The 19,145-nt window shown below is 58.7% G+C and overlaps 2 protein-coding genes across 2 annotated transcripts; both read right to left on the reverse strand.

Moving 5' to 3' along the window:
• Positions 1-339: 339 nt before the first annotated feature.
• Positions 340-3,608, reverse strand: ADRA2B (adrenoceptor alpha 2B). Its single transcript, XM_004609236.2, has one exon. The coding sequence runs from the start codon at positions 3,186-3,188 to the stop codon at positions 1,818-1,820; it is 1,371 nt and encodes a 456-aa protein (XP_004609293.1). The 5' UTR covers positions 3,189-3,608; the 3' UTR covers positions 340-1,817.
• On the reverse strand, positions 3,206-17,453 carry ASTL (astacin like metalloendopeptidase). The gene is made up of 11 exons (XM_055121322.1): positions 17,408-17,453; positions 16,467-16,592; positions 14,991-15,052; positions 13,581-13,671; positions 12,738-12,855; positions 11,869-12,050; positions 8,561-8,642; positions 8,344-8,483; positions 6,905-7,081; positions 3,360-3,595; positions 3,206-3,268 (listed from the first exon to the last, which is right to left on the reverse strand). Exons 1-11 carry the CDS (start codon positions 17,451-17,453, stop codon positions 3,206-3,208), a joined length of 1,323 nt encoding a protein of 440 aa, XP_054977297.1.
• Between the last annotated feature and the right edge of the window lie 1,692 nt (positions 17,454-19,145).

Here is a 19,145-nt window from a genome sequence, read left to right on the forward strand (position 1 = left end):
TCAGGAGGTCGCTCCTGGCAGTGCTCAGGAGACCATATAGTGCCAGGCTTTGAACCTGGGCCTCCTGCTCTAAGATCACTCAGGCCACTGAGCCATCCCTCCAGCCCACCTTTCCCATTTTGTCACTTTTCTGCACTTGGGTGCTTAAGACCCAGTCCAAAGGTCACCTCCTCTGGGAAGCCCTCCCTTCCCAGGCAGCCAGTCTCAGGCTTTTCTGGCCAGTCTCCACCTCACTTCACCCCTACTTCTAATGAAGAGTGAGTGGGGAAGGCAGGCAGATGGGCGGGTGGGTACCAGACGATGGGGCGTGAGTCTGACAGGCAGGAAGACACAGCTCACTTATTACAAAATATTCTTTATTGATAAAATAGCTCAGACTTTAGGAGAAAAAAAAACACCTGCATGTCACAATAAGGGGCCACTACCAACAATAGCAGGGTTCCTGGCACACTCATGAAACCATCAGCTGATGTCACAAGTCAATCCCCCCAGCTCACAGGGACACAGAGAACCAAGCTGGGCAACCCCAGCCCCAGGAGCGACTCTCATCAGGCCTCTCCAGAATGCCCCTTGCACCCCTCCAGAACAGCCTGGTCCGTCACAGAAATAGTAGTGTCCATCACATATCCCCCCCGCCCCTCACGGCTCAGATGCCCCCAAGTCCATGTGGCAGCCAAGCTCTGTCCCCACCTCAGGCGCTCCCCTGGTGAGGGTATTTTTAGCTCTCTCGGGGACACCATTTGCCTGCTTGGTGACAAAAGACTTATCCCAGGAGAGCGGGAAAGAGAGGGGAGAGCATAGCCACGGAAACCATCTTGGTGCTGCAGGTGAAACGCTGAGAAGCTGCCAAGCCACGCAGTAACTCAAACCGTTGCAGGCACAAGAACACGTTCCTGTAGCTGAAATGTGGGCTCAGCCTCACCCCTCTTCCAGTTTGGGGCAGGCATGAGCACACCCCAAGCCCAGAACAAAAGGTCTCCAGGAAGACAGGTGGTGGTAAACACAGAGAAAGAACATTTTTATTATCACCAAATAATCACATTTTCTGGTTCTCTGATATCCTCCCCTGCCCCCACCCTGCCCTCCACTGAGCTCAAAGCTTTCTGCAAATCCTTTCATCTCCCTGTGGAAAGTAAGCAGTGGCTATTGTGCCCCTGGTTTGGGCAGGGGGAAATGCTAATGATCGGGGCTCTCCAGGCTACCCACGGAGGCATCCACACCTGCCCACTTCCAGAGGGATCCTGGATGAGAAAAAAGTCAGGAAAAACCATCCCGGCTCCTATTTGAAAGGAACTAGGGATGCAGAAGGGGGCAAAGGGCGCTGAGACAGCCCTAATAACCACAGGTGCCCAACTGGGAGCACAGTCCTGGGTCTGCCCCCTCCTTAGCAGCAGTCCCGGCTGGGAAAGGTGGGAGGGCGGGGAAACAAAACCACACGCAAGTGGCTTGCCTAGGAACATGGGGGGGGGGGGTCCAGAAAGGGACCCCCACCCTCCAGTGGCTTGCAGGGGCCTGGAGTTCTGGGAGGGACATTCTAGGATAGCCTGGCCTAGGCGACATTCCAGAAACTTCCAGCCTCACCCACCTCTTGAACTTAGGCAGGGGGTGGAGAAGGTGCACCCCAACAGCTTAGGAGACAGGGGGAGGTTTCTGTGGACCCCTGTGAACACTGCCTGCCTCTCCAGGGGGGGTCCCAAGATAAGGCCTGTAGAAGAACCTGGGCCAGGGCCAGAAAGGCCCCTGGATGTGACCACCCAAAAGGAAAAAATAGGGTAGCCCCGATGCCGGCTGGCACCACCCCCACCTGCACCGCGGGCTCACCAGGCTGTCTGGGTCCACTGGCGGCAGAGGAGCCTCCGGAAGGCGCGGCGGAAGTCCTGGTTGAAGATGGTGTAGATGACCGGGTTCAGCGAGCTGTTACAGTAGCCAATCCAGAAGAAGAACTGGAAGAGCCCGTGGGGCACGCGGCAGCGCTGCGGACAGATGGCGCCCAGGCTGTAGCTGAAGAAGAAGGGGAACCAGCAGAGCACGAAGACCCCGATGACCACGGCCAACACAAAGGTGAATCGCTTCTCCCGGCTCAGTTGCGCGCGCCGCCGCCACCACTGCGCGCTCACTGCACCCGCGCTCCTGCTCAGGAGCACCTGGCCCCGGAGAGTGGCCAGCACGCGCGCGCCTTGGGGCTGCCGCAGCCGGGGGCTGTGAGCTGTCGTGGGGGGCGCAGGCAGGGCCTGGGGCCCGACCTCCTCCTCTTCTTCCTCCTCCTCCTCGTAGTCTTCCTCCTCCTCCTCTTCAGCTTCCTCCTCTGCAGATGCCACACACGTACCTTCCTTCAGATCCTGACCTGAGTTGGGAAGGGCAGGCCAGCTGGGTGGCAAGGCAGGAGTCCCAGGATCTTCCGGTGCTCCTGTCTCCATGTTCTCCCCAGGCGGCTTGGAGAGTCCAGGGGTCTCTCCACCCACAACCAGAGGAGAGGCCAGGCTAGGCAATTTAGTGGAGGCCGGAGCTCCCCTGGGGATCTGGCAGGTCTGCTGAGACATACCCTTTCCAGGTTCCCCCCTGGCCCTGGGCCCCCTGCGGTGGCTGCGTTTGGCAATCAGGTAGATGCGCAGGTACACGAGGATCATGATGAGGCAGGGGGCGAAGAAGGAGCCGATGCTGGAAGCCAAGATGTACCAGGCCTCTTGGTTGAGTTTGCACTGTGGGCGCCCTCGAGGCTGCGGGCCCTGGTCGCCCTTGTAGATGAGGGGCGGCAGCGAGATGACAGCCGCGATGAGCCACACGGTGAGGATGATGCCCTTGATGCGGCGCGGGGTGCGTTTGGAGTTGTACTCGAGCGCACGACTCACGGCCCAGTAGCGGTCCAGGCTGATGGCGCACAGGTGCACGATGGACGAGGTACAGAAGAGCACGTCGAGAGCCAGGTACACCTCGCACCACGTGCGCCGGAAGTACCAGTAGCCCAGCAGCTCGTTGGCCAGCGAGAAAGGGATGATGAGCGTGGCCACCAGGATGTCGGCGGCCGCCAGCGACACCAGAAACAGATTCTGGGGGGCGCGCAGGGAGCGGCTTGTCAACACGGCCAAAATGACCAGCGCGTTGCCGAAGATGGTGAAGAGGATGAGGAAGGTGATGACCGCCGCGATGGCCGCGGTGGCCTGCACAGAGTAAGGCTCCTGGTGGTCCATGTCGGGGATGAAGGCGTTCAGAGAGGGGCGCCACTCCCCCGGCCTGTGCACAGCTGGCGACCGCTCGGACGCTTGCCCACCTAGTTGGGCAAGACGAGAGAGTCGCCTCGCTGGCGGCGCTAAAGGCACCGGAGCCTCATTCCGGACGGAACTGGACCCAGGAGAACCAACCGGGGGACGCCCGTGGCCAGCCACCGCCCTTCTACATGCTTTCCCCTCCCCGCGCCCGGTGTCCCCGCCGTCGGCGCCCGAGAAGTTTCCCAAGTTATCCCGCTGCCGTCGCTGCCCAAGTTGCGCGTCCCGCCGTGGCCGCAGGACGCTGGTTGGGACGCGGGGCGCGGGGCGCCGCGGGGCTCGGAGGAGGCGCCGGGGCTGCAGCGGCCGCTCGCCCGAGCCCGGAGCCGCGCCTGCAGCAGGCAGCCCGCCGCGGCCGGGGACGGGGAGCGAGCGAGCGAGCGAGCGAGCGAGCGAGCGAGCGGCGGGCGGAGCAAGGAGACCGGGGCGGGAGCCGGGGCGGGGAGGGAGGAGGGGCGGGGGGCCGCGGGAGTGCGCCAGGTGCGCCCCGGCGCGCCCCACCCTCCGGCTCCCTCTGCGGCGGGTCCCAGCCAAGGGGCACGAGGGCCGGGAGTCTGGGGGCGGGAGGGTCTTCGATTCTCCGGGAGGCTGGGGAGGAGGAGGAGGGGCAGGTGCGCGCGAGGGGCCGGTGCGCGCGAGGATCGGGGCGCGGCGCTGGCGCGTCCCCGCAACAAGACCAGACCGAGGGGCGGCGGCCGAGCCCTGAGGCCCTGGACAGCGGCGAGCTGATCTCTCCTTCTTGCCCCCGCAAGGAGAGGGCAGGCGAGTATTGGGGGCGCCAGAGCATAAACTAACACACCCATTACCCGATGCTGGGAGGAGAGCATTGTTGCCGAGGCGGCCGGGGAGCAGGGACACTGCCCGAATCCCCCCTCTCCAAATGCTTTCCCGCCGAGGGAGGCGCGCGTTGCAGGGGCCCGAGCGTCCCCTACCACCGCGAGGGGACCCCCGCTGCCTCGCGGAGCCCGTGGGACAGTCCAAAGAGAGAGAATTATGACTCCCACAGGCTCTCCCTCCTGCAGCCGCCTCAGTTTCTGCCGTTATGGGGATGAGGGAAGAGGGAAACCAGCTTGAACTCTCGAATGTCAGCAGTTGCTGAGACTGAAAGCCCCGGGCACGGGCTGATTTGGGGGCGAACGGCAAGCCCCAGCTTCTCCATCACCAGAATGATGTGTGCAGCAAAGCAAAGGGGGCGGGGCGGGCCCAGAGGGGCGCGTGAAGACCAACCAGAGCTTCCCTGGGTGACTTTTAAAGCGAGCCCGCCTCTGCCTCCATCCCCCGACCCCATACACCCTGGTGAGACGTTGGGGTATGAAAACGATTCTGGTAAACTCCGCTCCCTCGCCCACCTGCTCTCTGCAGCCGGTGCAGCGCCTTTGCAGCTTGCCCCGCCCCTCCCGCTCTGGGGCCAACGAAGAGCACCAGCGTCGAGCCAGCCCTGCAATCAGGTGGCCTGGGGTCGGTGAGCAGCAGGCCATATGGAAAGCAGGGCTCATAGTCCCGGCAGGAACAAGGTCTGTCTGCGTCTTTCTGCTGGTCTGTGGGGGCTGCAGTCTCCACCTTGGAGTCGTTTCCTCCTTGGCACCTCTGCCTTCAGCCAGTCTCCCCAGATGTCCTGTGAGGGAAGAGTGCTGCCTGCCCAAAGAAGTACCCAAGCTGGGTTCAGAGAAGGTGCTGTCGCCTTTGTGCTCCCCATCAGAAGCCCCCATCACTTGCTGTTGGTTTGGGGCCACACTTCAGGATGTGGGTCCTGGGATTAAACCCAGGTCACGAGCAAGGCAAGCACCCTACACACTATATACTCTCTCAAACCCTCCAGAAGCCCTTGACACGGAAACTTCCTGGTGCCCCTGGACTGATTTTTGGAGTGAATGCACAAATGGACCTGGGCACAGCCTCTGAAGAGACCTCCTTCATAGCCCACCGGTCTCAGATGCAGAAACTCTGGTGTAGGAGCACCAGGGAAGCTCCGATTAGTGTTAGGAGGGACGCTCCCTGTCCAGTCACTAACACGGAATTCGTGTGCACATGTGAGGAGGGGGCAGCAACTCTGCATGGAAACCTCCCAGGGTAGACCCACCTGGTCCCAGACCAGACCCTGCCCGACCCCTCTAGACTCGCTCTGACACCCTTTCTCCCAACCCCACCCCTGCCCCCCATCCATCCCTGCTGAGACCCAGACACCATTCATCAGTCTCAGAACATTCTTGACTCCACACGGACTCCAGGCAGTGCCTGCCCTGCATCTGTGCCTCCAGCCCTGACGGCCTCCTAGGGGTGTGGGTAAGTCAAGCCTTAGCCAGGCCCAGTGACACTGTTGTGCATTGCGCAGGGCAAGCCCATCTGTTTCCCTAAGTGATTTTCCTCTGGGGTCCCACCCTGCCCCTTGCAAGGGGCCAGGTGACAGGCCCCGCCCCTGCCCCCTGAATTTGAGGCAGTTTCCCACCTGTGAGAGCAGCAGCTGACAAAGGGATCACTTCCGGAGCAAGCAGCCACCTTTATTTCTGCTTCCCCACCCCACCCCCATACATTCCAAGAGCCGGGGCCCCACACAGGTTGGATGATAGCTCCTGCTGGTAGGATGATGGACTGAGGGGGTTGGAGGTGGGTGTCCTCCTGGCCCAGCCCATTCCCTGGCCTCCTGGAACCACCTTCACAGGAGCTGAGAGAGGTGAGGCGAGGCTGGAGGACAAGCAGGGGCATTCTGGGAGTGGTGGGAGCAGGCGGAGAGGCCCCAAAACTGTGCTCAGGTCAGTTGCCCACAAAGCTGTCCGGAGACCCCAGCCCTCTATTCTCTCTGGGAGCAGCACCCTGAGTCTGGGGATTTCCATGCCGCGGGGAGGGAGGTGGGCATCAAAGCCTTCAGGAGGGCCGAACTGGAGGTGTGGCTGCAGAGCCATGCTCCCAGCGTCCTGGCTTTGCGACCCAAATTCCCACGCCCAGCCACACCCTGGGACAGGAGGGCTGAGGGATCCTTCGCTGGGACTTGCTCTCGCCCTCCAGACCCCAGAGTCTCACAGACTGCCCCTCACTCTAGAGCAATGGGGAAGACACCTGTCTTGTATTCTGCCCCACCTCAGCTCCACAGAGGCCCCGTAGCGCCACCAGGGGTCGCTCCTGAGCACAGAGGCAGGGATAGCCCTGAGCACCACCAGGTGGAGCCCACAACCCTCCAAACACAGAAGCCCCTCGCTGCCAGCATTCAGCATCAGGCAAAAGCTGAGAGCAGGCAGCCCCCAGCCCTGACAGTCCCAGAAAGACCCTCCCCACACCCACCACCCTGGAGAAACTGATGGGGAAGTGAGAGCCGCCTGCCCCTCAGACAAGGGGAACAAGCAGAGACTAGAAGCCAGGGGACTCACGAGCGTCAGCCTGGGTAGAGGGGGCGCTCCTTACTTGGGGACAGATGCCACAGTCGGGACCTCTGGGTGTCCCCCTTAAGGGACCTCCCTGTGCAGAGGCCCCTGGCAGAGCTGGCTTCAGTGGAGCCGCCTCCATGGGTACTGGGGGTTCTGCATCCAGAGAACGCTCTGGGGGCACAGAGGGGTGAGGAGCCAGCCAGAACCACTCTGGGGCAGGTCTGAGACCTCGTGATCCCTGCCCCAGGCCTGAAGATGAAGCTGGGGTCCCCTCCCCTGAGCTCCTCAGTGCAGGGGGCTCCTGTCCACCGGGGCTCTCTCCAGACACTGAAGCAACTGGTTGGCCACCCACCATGGGGCCGCTGGGGTCAGGCCTGGGTGCTGCCAAGACCTTCAGAATCCACGGCAGGGATGCTGAGCCAGATGTGGGGATCTTGTCGTGCCCAGGGGCCGGAACTCCTGTAGCAGGAAAGAGTGTGGGCCTCGGGGTCACAGAAGCAGAGCATGGGACATGCTGCAGAGGGCCACAACTGACGCAACCTCACAGCCCACCCACCTCTGCCAATACTCGAGAACCCACTTCCCAGCCCACTTAAGAGGCGTGGACACAGCCCCCCAACCCTGCCCGAACTGCCCCAGAAAGTGCTCACTGGGGTCATTTATGACCCTCCACAATGCCCCAGCCTGCTCTGATGGCCTGTCTACCTGATGGCCCTGCCCAGTCACAAGCTCTCCTGGGGCCACTGCAGGCTAAGGCACCCATGCCTAAGCCTGTTCTTTCCAGAACCTTCCTGCCCTGTAACACAGCCCACCCAGGGCCCTTCCAGAACCTTCCAGACCCCTGCACACAGCCTGAGCAGGGCCTTGGGAAGAATGGCTAAGCATAGGCCCTCCTGCTCTTCATACCCGACCTATCGTATCGGGCCAAGGCCCACTGCTTCATAAAGGCCTTTATTTGCATAATAAAACAAGATTCTGATCTGGGTGGGAAGGACACTCCAGGCCGCCCTCCCTCCCAGCAATTCTTCCCTGGCCAGAAGAATCTAGAAACCTCTGCTCTCCCCATCCTTGTAACTCTCTAAGCCCTAGTAAAGAAAAACTAGGACATAGAGCAGAAAGGCCTGTTCATTCTCTTGCCCCAGTTAAAATCTGCTGCACCCAGAGTGGGACTCAGTGCCACCTGGCTCTTCACCCTCGTACCTGCAGCTGCCGCATTAACCTCATCTTCCTCCCTGCACCGCCCTCCCGGCCCAGCGTGAGCTTCCAGTGCAGGACACTGAGTCCCACCCCAGCACATGTCCTCTGAGCTGATGGCCCTGGAGCACTGCCAGGCCTGGTCCCCCCCGAAGTTTAAGTCACGACTCTTCATCCTCTCCCATCACACATACCCTCTTAACCCCACAGCCACCTCCTTTCCAGACCACCCATGCCCTGACGTGGCCTCCAAAGTCACTCTTGAGACATCCAACACTGTATCCCCTCCACACCTGCCCTCCAGAACCCAGACCCGGAGGCCCCAGTCGCCGGGGCCCCAGCTCCCAGCACCAGCTGCAGCCCTGCTGGCTCTCCCGGCTTCCCTCTCCTGTGCTCCAGCCGGTGCACCCAGCCTCCTCCTGCCGGCTCCCAGCTGCCCACCAGGTCTCAAGCTCCAACCACATCATCCACATGCCTCCACCCCAGCACCTCCCAGTTCCTTGCGCCCTCTTGGCCCTGCCACTCACCTGTCTGGCCCGTATCACAGTCATAGAGCCTGAGGACCCTGGTGATGTCCGAGGCGCTCAGGTTCCAGCGCTGGCCAATGTGGATACTGGGATCCCAGAGAGGCACTATGGTGGGCTGCCCACGGCGGCTGAAGGCAAACCTGAAAGCCACCGGGCGGGGTCCTGAGTGCGGGTCACAGTGGGAACAGCAGAGCTGGGGCGGAGGGGGGGGTCTCACCTCCCGTAGTGCATGATGGACGAATAGTCATAAGGCTCCATCATGTTGCTGCTTCGAGACTTCATGAAGTTGATCTCGAAACCTGCAACAAGAGGCCAAGGGGCTGAGCTGAGCACAGGCTTTTCGTGCAGGAGGCTCAGGTTCCATTCATTCCCGGCACCGCACAGTCCCCCGAGCACCACCTAAGCTCAGGGATGCAGAACTCCAGTTGCATGTTCCCCTGCTTGCCATGCCCTGCACTGCTCCCTGCCCGTCTCCTCAGCCCCCCGCCCTGGAATAGTCCAGACCTGTACTCTCAGGTGGCCTGAGAGATTGGGGACCTGTTGACCAGGGTCCCATTGCTTCCTAGAGGAGCAGAGCTGATACAAAACCCAGCTTCCTCCAAGCGTTTGAGACGCCTCCTGGTGGCAAGATAGAGTAACTGCTGCCCCACCCCCGCGGATTGCCAGACCTGTGCCCCCCGACGCCCACTCCTGCTCGTTGCCCCAAGCCCCTCACCCAGAACCTCTGAAAGGCTTTGAACCCCAAATTATCACTCCCACAGCCTCCCCACAGTGACCAGCACCCACCTGCTCCCCAATCAGTGGCACTTCAACATCTCGATCCATTGTCAGCCTGAGCTCCCTGCCTGCCCCTGGAGAGCTCACTGGCTTCTAAAACCCCTCCAGAGTCGGACGCAATTTTGAACATGCAGTATGTTTGTCTGGCACAAAACTTCAAAAATGTTAACAAGTCTCCCACTCCATCCCCCTTAACTCCTGCCTCCCACCATAGCCAATTATTCTTATTAATTTGTATAATTCTAACAGTTTGTTTCCTACATCACTGTATCACTGTCATTCTGTTGTTCGTCAATTTACTCAAGCGGGCACCAGTAATGTCTCTATTCCTCCCAGCCCTGAGATTTTAGCAGCCTCTCCTTGCTCGTCTTTCCCAACGACTGGAGACTCTTTCAGGGTCAGGGGAATGAGACCTATTGTTACTGTTTTTGGCATATCGAATATACCACAGGTAACTTGCCAGGCTCTGCCCATGCGGGCAGGATACTCTTGATAGCTTGCTGTGCTCTGAGAGGTATGTATATTATATATATGAATATATATATATATAGTATAGCACAGCAGGTAGGGCGTTCGTCTTGCACGCAGCCGACATGGGTTCGATTCCTCCACCCCTCTTGGAGAGCCGGCAAGCTACCGAGAGTATCTTGCCCACACGGTAAGGCCTGGCAAGCTACCCGTGGCGTATTTGATATGCCAAAAACAGTAACAAGTCCCACAATAGAGACGTTACTGGTGCCCACTCAAGCAAATCGATGAGCAACAGGATGACGGTGACAGTGATATATTTATATATATATTACTCTGATTTGTTGCCTACTGTCTACATTTTTAAAAGTGTGTATACTCTAATTTCTCCCCATTAAAAATTTTTTTTCCAGGGGCTGGAGCAATATCACAGCAGGTAGGGTGTTTGCTTTGCAAGCAACCAGCCCGAGATTCGAATCTCAGCATCCCTATGCTCCCCTGAGCACCGCCAGGGGTAATTCCTGAGTGCAGAGCCAGGAGTAACCCCTGTGCATCACCAGGTATGACCCAAAAAGAAAAAAATTTTTTCCTTTAGGATAGCTGGTGTTTAACCTGTTTTTTCTTTTTTTTTTTTTAAACCCCTAAGGAACTCAAGTTTATTAGTGCTCTTTGTAACTCATTTATCCTACTACCATTAATTCCCTTCTGCTTTCTTTTATGTTGTTCTTAACACAGATTGAAGTACTTTGTTGGGTTTTTTTTTTTTATCTATTGACAGACATCTTTGTTACACATTTTCTCTGAATGTTGCTTTGTGAACCAATGATTCTTAAGCCTTTGATTTTTCAGACTTTCTGCAATTTCCTTACCCCTGGAGCTAAAATACATATAATTTATTTGGGTTGGGGGGGCACACCTGGAGATACGCAGGGGTTACTCCTAGCTCTGTGCTCAGGAATTGCTCGGGGACCATACAAGACGCTGGGGATAGAGCTCCGGTCGGCATCTGCCAGGCAAACAACCTACCAAGTACTATTGCTCCAGCCCTAAAATATATAGAATTTAACCTAAGTGAAAACTTTTTCTGCTTGGTTTTGTGATTAGTTTCTGCTTTTTACATCATGATCAGAACATCTGCACTAAATCTCCTTTTGTGGTCTGCAGTTCGCTGGCTTTCGGTGGCCAGTTCTGCTGAACATTGCATTGAGAGGCCACAGTCATCATCACTCTCCCGCTCATCAGTCCACCTTCCTAATTGAGACTAACCTGGTCTCAGCCTCTCCTCTTCCCATCACAAGGCATTGCCCACACTCCCACAAGCGCCCCTGTCTCAGGAGTGTGCCCACCTGCTGCCCTCTAACTCGGGCGGCTTTCCCCAATTGATTCACCTGGCAACCCCACTGTAGTGCCCGCACGCCGGGAGCCCAAAGCTGTACAGAGCTTTCTCATACCTCTCCCTGTTCCCACACCCCAAAGCCAGCTCTTTGCATGCTCCTCTGCTCCACTCCCTCCTGCAGCCTCTGGGGCTGTTCCTCTTGCTTCCTGCAGCAGGGCACCCCCACATAAGGACAGACACCCCTGTGCTCAGTCAGAGCTTCATAGCCGCAGCCTCTGGGGCTAAGACTGTTCCTCAGACTGATGGGGTTGTGCCTACTGCTGCTTTCTATGATGTTGTATCTCTGCTTCCTCTGCCCATGTACCTGTCAGTGCCCACCTCACATACTGAGCACCTGTATGGCTGCCCTCAGCCTCCTCCCTCCCTGGCACTGGGCACCAGGACCCGCTACCTGCAAGGCTACCATCTAGACTCAGCCCCCAGCTCCTGGAACACCTCCCCTGCCCACTGTCCACATTCATGGGGTGCCTGGCACCTGAGGTTGCAAAGACCCACTAGGTTAGTACACCCCAAACAAGGCTCAGGAAGGTGCCACCAACCCTGTGTCCAGGGCAGGTTGGAGAAATGAGACTCACAGCAAACTGGCTGGGGACAGAGAGACAGCACATAGGGCAACTGCCTTGCACACAGCCAACCAACCCAGGCTCAATCCTTGGTACCCATATGGTCCTTCAAACCCCCCCAGGAGTGATCCCTGCGTGCAGAGTCAGAAGTAAGCCCTGAGCATCACCAGGTGTGGCCCGGAAAACAAATGAAAAAATGCCAAAGCAAACCAACTGAGGGTGGGCAAGGCTTGGGACCCAGAGAAGAGGGCACCCCCCTGCTTTCCCATGAGATAGGCTGGCAGTGGGAGGGGGAGCGCCCTCCGGCTCCGGCAAACTCACCTGGCCGAATCTCATTCCAGTTGATCCGGACGTAGCGGTCCCGATCAGCCCTGGATTGCTCATGCCAGAAGCCCAGCACGTGCATGAGTTCATGCAGGACAATGCCCTTCCCCTTCCGCAAGCACGTGGGCGACAGGGACACCACCTGCATCCCTCCACTGCGGCCCACACTGGAGAAGCACCTGCGGGGTCAGGACAGAGCTGGTGGGTGGTAGGCGGGGCAGGAGAGCCAGGCCTTCCTAGCCCCCATGCTGGGATCAGGGAGAACCCCTGGATCGGGGCCCCACCCCAGGCTGCTTCTGGCCCGCTGCCCCCCTGCCAGTCCCTTTGAAGCCTGACTTTCTGTGAAACAAAGGCACTGGCACCCTACCACCAGCCTGCGCTGCAGGGAGCGGAAGCCCAGGACAGGGCTGATGGAAGCAGCTCATCGGGTGACAGCAGCTCCTGAGCACCCACCAGGCATGGCCCCAAAACACAGCACAACAAAAAAAATTTTTCAAGGCTAAGGAACTTGCCCTAAGTCACAGCTCCTGAACCATGGAGCCCACACCAGATGATCCCTAAAACTTGCACTCACCCTCCACCCTCCAGGTACCTCTGAGAACAGACACCTGCGTGCCCCCACCCCACCTTTTGCACATAGATCCTGGTTTGCAAAGCCCTCAGGAGTGCCAACGACTTCTGGGGGGATGGTCCGCAGAAAAGTTCCCACCAATGACTTGGTTTATGTAGCGGAACTCAGAAGCCAGCAGAGGAACCTGCTCTGCATGCACACACATGTACACACACATGCACATTCATGCGTACACACACATGCATGCACACACATGAGTGCACACTCACACACACACATACCCAGGAGTACATACCCAGACATGGGGACGATGGACACGAAGTCTCTCTGACCCTGGTAGCTGACAAACCTGATGCACGTGAGTCGCTCAAACTCGGCAATGGCCTCCAGGATAATCTGGCAGCAGGCCTTATCTGAAGAGAGACAAGGCTGCAGCCCCAGACAAGCCCCCAGAGCCCTGGTGAATCTTCCTGGGGGGTGACAAACTCCCTCAGGAATGACCTGTCCAGAAACTCAGGCCCAGGGGCCAGAGCAATAGGACAGCAGGTAGGATATTTGCCTTGCTGACCAGCCCAGATTCAATCCAAGGCACCCTAGACAGTCCCCTGAGTTCACCAGGAATGATCTGTGTGCAGAGCCCGAGTACTCTGAGTACTGCAGGGTATGGCCAAAAAAAAAAAAAAAAAAAGACTTGGGATCAGAGAGAGATCATACAATGGGGGAAGGTGCTTGCCTTGCAAGTGTCCAACCCAGGTTCAATCCCCAGCACCACACAGAGTCCCCTGAGCCCTGCCAGGAGTGATCCGAGTGCAGAAACAGGAGTAAGACCTGAGTACCACCAGGTGTGGCCCAGAAACAAGTTGGTGAGGAGGGTTGTTGGGAAGAAGCTGCAGAGAGCCTGGCTGGCCTGGGGTGAGGTCTGTCTTCAGACATGCCAGAGAGGGCCCAGTCTCTCTGGGCCAGGTCTCAGCACCTGCCCTCCTGGCTCAGGATGTGCGCTGTAGAGAGGGGTCTGGGAAGGTGATGGGGACAGGGCCAGTGAGGGAGAGGGAGAAGCCCAGGGAGGAGCCATCCAGAACTCGGGCTGCACCGGGAGTGGCTCCGAGCTTCCCAGGACCAGGGGCACATGCTCACTCACTGTACTTTTTGGAGAGCACAAAGGGGACCTCGACCACTCCTCCATTCTTGGGCCACTTGTTGCTGGAAGCTGACAGTAGTTGGAAGGGACTCTGGGGAAAGAAGGCAGCCCTGGGACCCTGGGGAGACAACCCTGGGCCCAGGCTTCCTGCCCCAGGCAGCGCCCAGGCCACCAAAGCCTTAGAAGCATGAGCCTGTGATACTGGCTGGGGAGGCCCTTAGAAACGGGGTGCAAGTGGCAACTTGGGGGCAGCCACAGGAAACCCTGCACATTGGAAGGCAGGACTTACAGTGGGTCCATCAGTCAGTAAAACCCGAACCCTCGCCTGCAGAGCATCCCTGAAGGGCCCCTGCAGCACCCTAGGGCCTAGCTTGGGAGGGCCTGAGCCCCAGGTGCAGCTCCCCAACCAGAGGCCCTCCTGGGACACGGTGGCGTCAAGCTTCCTGAGCGAGGCGGAGGAGAGTGGAACTATCTCAGGCAGCTCCCGCTCTCCTCCCTGCTGTTGATCTTGGTTGGGGCACACCCCAACAACACCGTCGTTGATTAGGGGAGCCAGAGACGGTACAGGATGAAGGCTCTTGCCTCATATCCTGCAGACCCTGGTTAGAACCGCAGGTGCCACGTATGTTTTCCAAACACCGGCAGGGGTCCCCCTGGAGCACCATAGTGTGTGGCCCCGAAACAAAAACCCCTTTGAACACAGGTTTTCATACTCTCACCAGCCTCAGAGGGCTTCCTGGACCCCCAACCCAAGGCGTTCATGGGAAACCCAGAACAAGGCCTCACCTGCCCCTGGGTTTCTGCACAGATGCACCTGCGGGCCCCCTCAATGTGCATATGCCGGTCACCACGCAGGCGCCCTCCCCGTGCTGCACTCCCCTCCCTCCCCTCTGCAAGGGCCCCAGTTACCCTCCAGCTGCTCCTGACGTACCCCCAGCCCATCTCTACCAGCCCCCATGTTCCCCTCCACCACCTGCACCTTTCGAGGCTCCACTGACCCTTCTGCCTCCCTGTTCCCCACCTCCTGTCTTTCTAGCTCCTGCATCTTCAGGTCCTCTCCTAAGCAGGGGCCATGCTGAGTCTGAAAGGTTGGAGCCCCTCCTCCTTCAGGAAGCCCTCGGGGCTGATAGTCCCCCCAGCCCTGATGTTGCCCACTCTCCCACCCCAGCTCCCACACCCACCCCCACAGCACTCTGTCTGGCATATTCCTGATAGACCACCCTGACTTGGGGAGAAGAGGTATCTGTTACACTCAGAGCAACAAACGCACAGACCACTCGAAGACCTTCTGGCCTATCTGAAGTTATTCTCGTGTGTGTCTTTGCAAGCGCACGTGTGTGTGCTGTGTGTGCGTGCAAGCACAAACAGGTGTGTGCCTGCCTGTACACAGGCATGCACAGTTCCACTCACCGGCCGCAGGATGTCCCCCTCGATGAGGAAACTGTTTTCCGGGCTTTCCTCTGGGATGAGCCCTGGTGGGGAGGCAGGGCTGTGTTGACCCCCAGTCACGGATTTCTAGGCCAGGCCCAGCAGCCCCAGTCCGCTCCTGAGGAGCACGCACTGTGCCCCGGGCGAAGTCAAAGGCCGCCCAGCACCCTACCCCCTGCAAGGCCCGAGCCACACCCTGACAGATGAGGGAAAGGAGAGCCAGACCCCACTGAGTTCTACACCCCAGTGCCACCTCAGACCTGACCCGCCTGAAAGACGGGGTGTTAGAACCCATAGGGGAAAATGTTTCCCCTCCACCCTCCCTTCCCCCCAGGCTGCTCTTTTGACCAAAGACCTACAGCTGTGAGACCTCGTGCCACCACCCCCAGCAGCTACTGGGCACATCCACCGGGGACAAGGATCCCAGGCAGAGCCAGTCACGCCATTATCATCAGCTCAGACGGGAGCTGGGCCCCGGAACTCAGACTGAGGGTTCTCCCAGCTTCAGCAATTCTCTGCCAAAAACTTAGATTCTGGCCACAGCGCCCTTCCCCACTGGCCCGCTCCAGCCCATGAAGAGGGACTGAGCTGGCTCCCTGCAGATGCCCAGTCCTCTGGGCAGGGTGCCCCCAGGCTCCCCCCACCCCCAACCTGTGAGCACTCCCACATCTGCACCCAGCTCTCTCCCAGGATACTGTTTGGTCCCTATTCTTCAGCTGAGAAGGGGCCAGGGCCTCACACTTGCTGGCCTTGCTCTTCCCAGAAACAGCTGCACACCATCCTGCAAGAGGCAGCTCACATCTTTCCAGCAAATACTGATGATTGTGTGAACCCCAGAGACCCATAGTTTGTCAGGTGTTAAAAAAAAAAAACCATGGGCCAAAGTGATAGCACAGTGGATGGGTGCTTGACCTGAGCCACCTCATGGCTGACCTGAGATCAACCCTCGGCACCCCAAATGGTTCCCCTGTGCCCGCCAGGAGTGGTAACTGAGTGCAGAGTCAGGAAGTGGGCCCAAAGCAGAAAACAAATAAGGAAAAAAAAAACCTACAGCAAACATGTTTTTCCTTGTTAGACTGACTTTGGCCAAAGCTAGAGAGCAGGCGCCGAGGGCTGAGCGCCTACCTCCTTTGCATGTCAGGGGCCTGGAGTCTATCCTGGCACGACATGGTCCCCTGAGCACCGCCAGCTCAGAGTGGCCTTCCGAGCGCGAAGCTGGAAATAGCCTCTGAGCACCACTGGATGTGCCCCAAACAACACTCCCCTCAAAAAAATAAATAACTAAATAAATAACCCTTAGTGGAGAAGATAAAATATTTTGAAGCTGCCCAGAACCACCTCTTACCTGGAGCCGCTGAGCACCCAGGTGCCCGGCCCTGCCTCCACACACCTGAGTATCCGGCCCGCTTCTCCCTGGGTAGTTTTGTGCCAAGGACTCCTCCCGGAGCAGTGCCTCACCTTGGTTAATTGCAGGGATGTCCTTGTCCTCAGACTTCTCCGTCTCCTCAGTGGGGACATCTTCTAGGAAACTGGGCACACAGGCTCCCTGGCCGCTGGAGGCTAAGGTCACTCCTAGGATCAGTCCTGCCAGGCAGACGGGCACATTCATACCGGTGCCCCAGGGGCTCCCCCTCTGGGGGAGACAAGATGAGAACTGGGGCCCAGACTGGAACAGCCCTGCAAGGGGAGCCCCCGCCCCAACACAGCCTGGCCCCAGAGAGAGCAACTGGGTGAGAGGGAGATGAGGGAAGAGTAGCACAGCCTTGGACACCAACACAGAAGGGGGGAGGGGCAGGACTCCAGGTGAGCCCAGGGTTCCAGACCCGCCGTCCAGGGACCGGAGAGATAGTACAAGGGTTGAGACAGTTGCCTTGTGTGCCTTGGGTTCGACATAAGTGTACACATGGTCTCCTGGGCACCCCTAGGTGTAGTCCCAACATCCTTCCCAGCAATAAGAGGGTTCTGGGGTTTCTTTTTTAGTGACCCAATCTCAGGAGCTGGAGTGATAGTACAGCAGATAGGGTGTTTACTCGCAGCCAGTCTGGGTTCGATCCCCAGCACCCCATATGGCCCCTCAAGTGCACTAGGGGTGGTTCCTGAGCACAGATCCAGCACCGCTGGGAGTGGCTCAACAACAACAAAAAGGTAATTCAACCCCAGAAAAACTCAGCATGGCCAGGCTGGAGAACTGAGCCCACCCCCGTCCCCGAGCACAGAGATCCTGAGTGTCTGAGGCCACCCTTGTGCGCCTCTCAGAGCTGACTCAGAAACACACGTGGAAGAGCCCATTTCCTGAACCCCTGGATGCCTCGGGTCCCTACAGGGTGCAGGGACTGCCCGCTGGCCTCTCAGGAGCACGTGTAGGTTGGGGGAGAGTGTGGGGCAGGGCAGCCACTTACCTGGCAGAGAGAGCAGAGCCAGCGCCCAAGGCCAGAGACCCCCCATGCTCCCGCTCTGAAGGTGCCCCTGCTCCCCAGAACAAACCCTACCCGCAGAGCCAGGCAGCCTCACGGCAGGCCACGGCCACACACACACACCCTTTAAGTAGCAGCTTCCCCAGCCCCCACCTGCAGGTCTGCGCCAACCCAGGGCACCTGCAGCCTCCTCCAGCCCCCACCCCTGCCAGGTGCTCCAGCTGCAGCCCCTCTGTGCGCCCCACCCTTAGCCTGACCCAGCCCTCTGCACCCCGTGTGGGGCCCCCTGGCCTGACCAGAGAGAAAAACCGGGAGAAGCACCGTTTGGAGGTGCTCCTCAGCTAAGATCCACTCCTCCCACCAGGGGTCAGAGGAGCTTTGCAGAAAGGAGCCACCGCTGCCAGCGGCCAGCTGGAAAGGGTGTCACTGGCCAATCAAGAGGTTCCTTCCCCCACACACACTCCTGCGCCCCCCATCCCCTGGACTCAGCCAGGGAAGGCTGTCTGGGATCCAGAGGCATCCCTGTTCTCTCTGCGAAAGGAAGGAAAGGCCACTACATTGGAGGAGGGCATACTGGGCCACTCCTGGCAGTGCTCCGGACCATCTCCCAGCTGTGCTCAGGAGCCTCCTGGCAAAGCTCAGGGGAGCATGTCGTGACAGAGATCAAACCTGAGTCTCTACCTGCGAAGCAGGCATCCAGCCCTTTGCCTATGGCTCCAGATGAGCCACTACTCTTTTTTCTCTTATTTTGTGCTTGAGGAGCTACTCCAAGCTCTGTGCTCAGGAGTTGGTCCTGGTGGTACCAGGGATCAAACCCAGGCCTCTTGCATGCAAAGCATGTGCCCAGGCCATTGAGCTAGATCTCTCCAGCCCAGTCACTACATTTGTAGATGCTTTTTATTTTAGTCCACAAACATTAAAGCAGACCATCACAGGGTCTGAGCAGGGAAGACCCCCAGAGAGCATGCCCTGTGGGGTAAGAGCAGAAGTGCAGCAAGCAGCGAGGACACTTGCTGACTTGCCTTGTCCACAGCACCCCATACGGTCTCCTGAGCCCCGCCAGGAGTGATTCCTGAGTGTAGAACCAGGAGTCAGGCTGAGCACCTTCGAGGCTGGCTCATCTACCACACACACCCATAAAAGAATGCCCCGTCTCACCAGAGCCCCCATCAAGCCTGCCCTGTGTGAAGAGGGAAGCTCAGGGTCCACACACAGGGGTGCCAAGCCAGCCTCCATGCCCTCTCTGAGAGTCAGACACCAGAGCTTCTTGCCTGCATCTCTCCTGGTGTCTCTCCTGGGGCTCCTGCCTCAGTTTCAGCACCATGGGGGACATCCGCACTACACTGGCGACGACAATGTGTGACAGTGCCTCAGTCCCTGACAATGCCCAGTGTTTCTGCCACACCGGCAGCCTATTGACATCCAAAGTCCTGTGCTGGGTCCCCAGGGAGAAGGGGATCAGGGAGGATTTGCTACAGACCCAACACGTTCACACAGGTGGAAACAGGAAGCTCCTTCCACGAGGGCTCAGAAACGGTCATAATTGCGCACAATCGCCTGCTGGGGAGGAAAAAGATCCTTTATACTGAAAAGCAGCAGGAGCTGGCTTCGGGGGGGCACTTGCCTGGCAGGCCCAAGGTCTCAAGTTCTATCCCAGGCCCCCTGGGCCCCCAGCGCTGCTGTGGTGGCCCAAGCAGCGCCAGGTCACCAGACTGTTTTCACT

Source organism: Sorex araneus, chromosome X (genome assembly GCF_027595985.1).
Source record: "Sorex araneus isolate mSorAra2 chromosome X, mSorAra2.pri, whole genome shotgun sequence".
Classification (NCBI taxonomy): Eukaryota; Metazoa; Chordata; class Mammalia; order Eulipotyphla; family Soricidae; genus Sorex; species Sorex araneus.